The sequence below is a fragment of the Dreissena polymorpha genome, chromosome 1 (assembly GCF_020536995.1).
Source record: "Dreissena polymorpha isolate Duluth1 chromosome 1, UMN_Dpol_1.0, whole genome shotgun sequence".
Lineage (NCBI taxonomy): Eukaryota > Metazoa > Mollusca > Bivalvia > Myida > Dreissenidae > Dreissena > Dreissena polymorpha.
The window spans coordinates 144,528,661-144,535,922 of record NC_068355.1 but is presented as its reverse complement, the minus strand read 5'-3'; the positions used below and the strand labels follow the sequence as shown (position 1 = coordinate 144,535,922).

The window sequence follows — 7,262 nt, the reverse complement described above, 5'->3', positions numbered from 1 at the left end:
ATCAATGAATGGTGTCTTGAAAGAATGTTTGATACAGAGCTAGCATACATGTTAGTTAAAGTACCAGGTTAATTCGCAATTTACAAGTCCTGGGAAAAAACTTACACGTGTACGTGGATTGGTCCAAACTATGTAACTAAGGGATTTTGAAACAAAAATAAAAACAATTGGGGCAAGTTATTTTGAAATGCCCTGATGAATTAAGTTTACTAATTTGTATTTGCCTACATTTTAATTTCCAGATATTGCCAAGACTTTTGATAAGGTCTTACGTCAACACGCCATTTATATGATTCTAAAAATTGATGTGAATAATTCAATGGAGATGAATTTTGAAGTTGGAGATGTTTGAGTAAGCCATTATATTCCCTTTCAGTGTGACTAGACAGTTTATCATGGGACTTGAATCTTGCTTGAGACATCTAATATTCATATGGTGAACATAATAAATACACCACTTGCAAGCTGTAAATGAAACTAACAGATAAACCAGTCAGATGCCGATTATAGCAGCCACATGGTCCGTCAAAAAGTATCAGAGTAATATGATGAGCTAAAAAGGTTTAAAAAAACTTAAAAGAGTTGAGTGATCACTTATGTGGTGACTGTTTAATTATGTTGAGGTAATTTAAAAAATCTCTGATGATCAAAAATGTGTCTGTCCATAAAATGTCATACAAGGTCATCCCTGATGATCGATGATGTGTCTGTCCATACAAGGTCATCTCTGATGATCAATGATGTGTCTGTCCATACAAGGTCATCCCTGATGATTGATGATGTGTCTGTCCATAGAAGGTCATCCCTGATGATTGATGATGTGTCTGTCCATACAAGGTCATCCCTGATGATTGATGATGTGTCTGTCCATACAAGGTCATCCCTGATGATTGATGATGTGTCTGTTCATACAAGGTCATCCCTGATGATCAATGATGTGTCTGTCCATACAAGGTCATCTCTGATGATCGATGATGTGTCTGTCCATACAAGGTCATCCCTGATGATTGATGATGTGTCTGTCCATACAATGTCATCCCTGATGATCAATGATGTGTCTGTCCATACAAGGTCATCCCTGATGATTGATGATGTGTCTGTCCATACAAGGTCATCTCTGATGATCAATGATGTATCTGTCCATACAAGGTCATCCCTTATGATCGATGACCTGATGATTGATGATGTGTCTGTCCATTCAATGTCATCCCTGATGATCAATGATGTGTCTGTCCATACAAGGTCATCTCTGATGATTGATGACCTGATGATTGATGATGTGTCTGTCAATACAAGGTCATCCCTGATGATCAATGATGTGTTTGTCCATACAAGGTCATGGCTGATGATCAATGATATGTTTGTCGATTCAATGTCATCCCTGATGATCAATGATGTGTCTGTTCATACAAGGTCACCCCTGATGATCAATGATGTGTTTGTCCATACAAGGTCATCGCTGATGATCAATGATATGTTTGTCCATTCAATGCCATCCCTGATGATTGATGACCTGATGATCGATGATGTGTCTGTCCATACAAGGTCATCCCTGATGATCAATGATGTGTCTGTCCATACAAGGTCACACCTGATGATCGATGATGTGTCTGTCAATACAAGGTCATCCCTTATGATCGATGATGTGTCTGTCCATACAAGGTGTTACAGTAACGCACGTGTTAACAGTGTAACAGCTGTTCATTACCAGTATCAGGCCGGAGAATCAACGGGGTTTTCAGGGGTTTACACACAGGCTCAACAGAATGTTATCACACCATTAAAATATTTATTTTTGCAATCAAGTTACCATTACCATATCAGTAGCGTAATAAAGTTGTTCTGGTGAAAAGAAATAAATGTTTTGAGACTTCTTTTACACCAGTTTGATGAAATATTCCCTTTGCTTACTGTTTCAGCGCATAGTCATATTTTTAAGGGCAGGCAAAGAATTCATGCATTAACGGATCAGTTGTAGCCATAACGGATTACGTGATCGAAACCATTCAGGAGGGCATCTAACACGCTATTTGAACTGTTGAAACATGAACTGTGTTGTTAACAATGACCAACTAATATTGCCAGTTATACATTATATTCATTTTTTTTATTAATTGTTTTCTATTTGTTATCTTGTATCTACACTTTGCACATGACATTCTTTTGAGAATTATCTGTTGAAAATCTTTTAAAGATTGAAAAGATATGGGCATCTTATAAACCATGTAAATTGTTTGAAAATATCTAAATATCGATATCGAAAATGAACCATAAATAAAACATTAAGATTGAGATCATTTATTGAAAGAATCAACAAGTTTTGCGTGTTCAACCTCGATTTGGAAACGAGACGGAAGTCAACAAAGTCGTATATATATGTCAGCAAAACATACCGAAATGTTTGACAAAGAGTAGCTCTGATTAAGACTAAATGCGTTTGAAAGAACAGGCCTTGAAGATGCTGTGTGCAAAAAAGCATCTAAAAATGTCAATTATTTATCGCGATATGCAGTCTTGAACATCAAAGAGACCCATTATGGGTAATGATACGGTAATAGTAACTTGACTGTACCTCAAGTTATTAAAATAAATTTGCAGTTTTTTTTCAGTTTGTGCCCATATTTTAAGGTATAAGAATAATTTTTGAATACGTATAAAATTGGTGCCAACATTTCACGTTGCGTGAAGCGTATCGAAACCCTGTACAATGAATGCAGTACAAATAGAATTTTTGTACAAGAACACAGGCTCATTAAATTCTGATGTTTTTCACATTGCAATAAGCAGCATAAAAATCTGTCTTTAATGCACTAGTTGAGATTCTTAAGAAAAATTGTTTAAAAACAAGGGCTGTTTGTAAAACATGCATGCCCCCCATATGGGCTGTCAGTTGTAGTGGCAGCCATTGTGTGATTACGTTTTTTGTCACTTTGACCTTGACCTTTGACCTAGTGACCTGAAAACCAATAGGGGTCATCTGCCAGTCATTATCAATATACCTATGAAGTTTCATAATCCTAGGCATAAGCATTCTTGAGTTATCATCCGGAAACCATTTTACTCTTTCGAGTCACTGTGACCTTGACCTTTGACCTAGTGACCTGAAAATCAATAGTGGTCATCTGCAAGTCATGATCAATGTCCCTATGAAGTTTCATGATCCTAGGCGTAAGCATTCTTGAGTTATCATCCGGAAACCATTTTACTGTTTCAAGTCACTGGGACCGTGACCTTTGACCTAGTGACCTGAAAATCAATAGGGATCTTCTGCCAGTCATGATCAATGTACCTATGAAGTTTCATGATCCTAGGCATAAGTATTGTTGAGTTATCATCAGGACACCATTTTACTATTTCGAGTCACTGTGACCTTGACCTTTGACCTAGTGACCTGAAAATCAATTGGGGTCATCTGCCAGCCATGATCAATGTACCTATGAAGTTTCATGAACCTAGGCGATAGTGTTCTTGAGTTATCATCCGGAAACTATCTGGTGGGGACGGAGACCCCACGACACCAGTACATAATATAATCTGCAAATGTGGTCCGAAACTGCATCCAAGAACGAGTCACTGTGACCTTGACCTTTGACCTCAAAACAAATTTTTAAAGTAAAATTCATTTTAATTATTAAATACTTACCTGTTATCTCTAGCTAATCCCTTTCCAGGGAGTTAATTATCTGGAAAACTTTAAGCGCTGGGAATCATCCACCTCTAATAAAGAAAACTAAGTCAGGTTAAACATAGTACAATGTTACCTAACCGGAAAACAAGAACAACAACTCATCTTTCCTTTACAAAAACATTAAATGTCGATGAGCGGGGTGGGAGGTGGGACTTACCGATAACAGGTAAGTATTTAATTATTAAATTGAATTTTACTTTAAAAAATTGTTTCAATATCATAAATAATTACCTGTTATCTCTAGCTGATTTTGAAGCTGCGGCGGGAAGGTTCGCATATTTTTTCCCATCACAGCAGAACCTATATTTAGGGTTTTCAGCCAGAGATCGTAGATCATGTCCTCAGATTATTTTCGTTAGTACCATATTGTACGTACTTAATTCTCGGATGGCCTAGAGTACCTACTCCATAGAAGAAATTACAGTTTGAGCAACAAACAAGAGGACCCAACATAAACAAATTGTCTTGTTGGCACTCAAGAGAACGAAGATAAAAAGAGGAGAAGGTGGTAGGATTCCTCCAGAAAGCAGCTTGAAGCACTTCAGACAGTGGGGTATAATTAATATAAGCCCACGAAGCCGAAAGAGCTCTTAATTCATGCAGTCTTATCTTAAACAGGGATCAATCACTGGATGAAAGAGAAGAATAAGCTGTCTTAATTGTCGAGGCTATCCAACGGGAAATAGAAGCCGCAGACACATCGCCCCACCCCCTTTTAATGGAATGAAAAGTCTTTTACGAGAACCTCGCATAAACTTTACTCTCTTAAGGTAATACTTCAAAGCCCTTACAGGGCAAAGGAGTCTATCATCATCTTCATGTCCACAAGTTCTAGAAAGACTTGGAACTTTAAAGGGTTTGGAAGCCATAGAGGGAAGTTGATTTTTAGCAAAAAATCCTGGCTGACATAATAATGTAACAGATCCATCGACAGCATCAAAACGAAGATGGTTATCTTCTATAGAAAGAGCATGACTTTCACTTCTCCGTTTGGATGAAGCCATAGTAAGAAGAAACACGGTCTTCCAGGTTAGGAACTGTAAAGAAGCCTGATCAAGAGGTTCATAGGGAGCCTTAGTAAGCGAACCAAGTACACAAGCTCAATGCCATTTAGGAGCCAGTGTTCGAGATACAGGACGTTTAAGTTCCATAGCTCTAATCAGTTCCGAAATCGCTGGATCAGCACAGATTTGTGATGACTTAGTAAAAGCCAATGTATGCGAAATCATAGATCTGTATCCTTTGATAGAGCTAAGAGAAAGTTTCTTATCATCAAAAAGATAGATGAGAAAATCTGCTATGCCTCTAGCAGAGGGATTGAGGGGATCCATTTTCCCTCGAATACACCAATAAGAGAAGAGTTTACAGCGAGCATAATAGACTGCTGTGGTGGATTTTCTCCTTGCAGAAGCAACGAGGGTTGAAGCCCTGACAGAAAAACGTTTCTTCTGCAGAGATTGCCTGATAACTGCCAGACGTGTAAGTGGAACATTACTGGATCCGCATGTAGTCTGCCGCTTTGATATGATCTGATCTGTGAGGAAGTTTCCTGGGATAATCGTACAGGAGACTGAGAAGATCGTTGAACCAAGATATCCTGGGCCACCAAGGGGCAATCAGGAGTATCCGGCATGAGCTCACCCTGATTTTCGCCAATATTTGGGGAATTATAATGGGTGGGGGATAGGCGTACGCTTCCAGTTGGTCCCAAGCGAACGAAAGCGCGTCTATTGCCCACGCTGCTGGATCGTAAACTGGACTCACATACAGAGGTAGTCTGTAGTTGTGTCTGGTCGCAAATAGATTGACCAGGGGATAACCGAACTTGAAAAAGATCTGGTTGGTCACTTCTTGATGAAGTGTCCATTACGATGGAAGTATCTGGTGTTTGCGAGACAACCCATCCGCCAGGGCGTTGAGGCTACCTGGTATGTATTTGGCCAGAATAAAAATGTTGAGTGTTTTGCAAAAAACAAGTAATTTCTTGGTTTCCAGATACAGGGATTGAGAATGTGTTCCCCCCTTTGCCTGGATGTAAGCCACCACCGATGTGTTGTCTGTTGACACCATCACACAAGAGTCTCGAAGATGTGACTGGAAATGAGATACAGCTAGAAATACTGCTCGCATTTCTAGATTGTTGATATGAAGGTGAGATTCCTGATGAGACCACAACCCTTACACTATTAGATTGAGAGGTTCCAGGTGAGCACCCCATCCTTCCTTGCTCGCATCCGTGATTATATGTAATGACGGTTGCTGAGGAAGAAGTGGTACTCCTGCTACCCTCGTCTAGCCACCACTGAAGATGAGACACTAGGGAAGGATGGATTGGAATCTGTTGTAACAGATTGCCCGGAGACCATTTCCAACAAGCTGAGAGATAATGCTGAAGAGGACGTAGGAATAGACGTCCCAACTGCACAAAGTCTGCTACTGAGCTCAGGATACCGTTGAGAGAGGAATTCTTGAGCTGTTATATGAGATTGGGACAAAACCCAGTTGACCTTTACCAGAAGGTCTGATATACGTTGACATGACACTCTGACCCGATTGATGTGTGTCAAGAAATTCATTCCCACGAAAGTGAAGTCCTGAGAAGGAATGAGGTCTGATTTTTCTGCATTGAGAAGGAGTCCTAAAGAGAGGAGTTCCTTCCAAGAGAATTCTAGGTTGGTAAGAAGTAAATGACGATCGAGCTGGTGTAAGAGCCAGTCGTCGAAATACTGAAGAAGAACAATCCCGTGTACTCAGAAGTGAGCTCCGACTGCAGCCATTAGTTTGGTAAAAACTCGTGGGGCGGTCGCCAACCCAAATGGCATGGCCCAGAACTGGTAGACTTGGCCATGAAAGGCAAATCGAAGGTACTTCCGGAAGTTGGGATGTATAGGAACATGGAAGTACGCATCTTCCAGATCCAAAGACACCCCCCAGTGCAGGGTGTTTGATGGAGATCCGTATGAAGGAAAAAGTCTCCATTTTGAAAGTTGGTTTGAGAAGGTACATGTTTAACACTTTTAAATCTATTACTGGTCTCCAGGAACCATTTTTGTTTTGAACAAGAAAAAGACGACTGTAGAATCCTGGAGAATAAGGATCTTGAACCCTTTCTACCGCCTGTTTTTCCAAGAGCCCGAGAATGGACTGTGGAATATGTGGATGCTGAGATACAAGTTCTATCGGAACGTGAGAAAGTGAAGGCCTTTTTTCGAATTGAAAAGTCAGGCCTTTTGTCACCAGAGAATAACCCATGCGTCCGAAGTAATTTGAAGCCATCGGTTTGAAAAATGGAAAAGTCTGGCCCCGACTGGTATTTCCGGCATCGGAGGTTGTGGAGGTAGAAAGGGTAGGGGCCTAGGGCTGATAAGGAGGCGGTACGCCCTTGCCAGCAGAAGGTTTGAAATTCCTCTGATCCGGCTTGGGTTTGTTCTTTTTCCCAGAATCTCTACCAGAAAACTTCTTAGAAAAAGAAGGCCTGTTAGGACCCGACCGTGGCTTAACAGCAGGTCTTTTATAGAAAGGATTGTTTCTCTTGGCCTTCTTGGGTGCTGGAACTGCTGGTGGCCTAAAAGAA

At 40.3% G+C, this 7,262-nt stretch overlaps 1 protein-coding gene across 22 annotated transcripts; it reads left to right on the top strand.

Moving 5' to 3' along the window:
- Positions 1-51: 51 nt before the first annotated feature.
- Positions 52-2,292, top strand: LOC127853910 (uncharacterized). Of its 22 annotated transcripts, none has more exons than XM_052388832.1 (3): positions 52-720; positions 799-876; positions 955-2,292. In XM_052388832.1, exons 1-3 carry the CDS (start codon positions 653-655, stop codon positions 1,847-1,849), a joined length of 1,041 nt encoding a protein of 346 aa, XP_052244792.1. In that variant the 5' UTR covers positions 52-652; the 3' UTR covers positions 1,850-2,292. The 22 variants fall into 22 exon arrangements, with proteins under 22 accessions (XP_052244792.1, XP_052244831.1, XP_052244801.1 ...); XM_052388871.1 differs by having other exon boundaries at positions 52-759; positions 1,072-2,292; XM_052388841.1 differs by having other exon boundaries at positions 52-759; positions 994-2,292.
- The last annotated feature ends 4,970 nt before the right edge of the window (positions 2,293-7,262 follow it).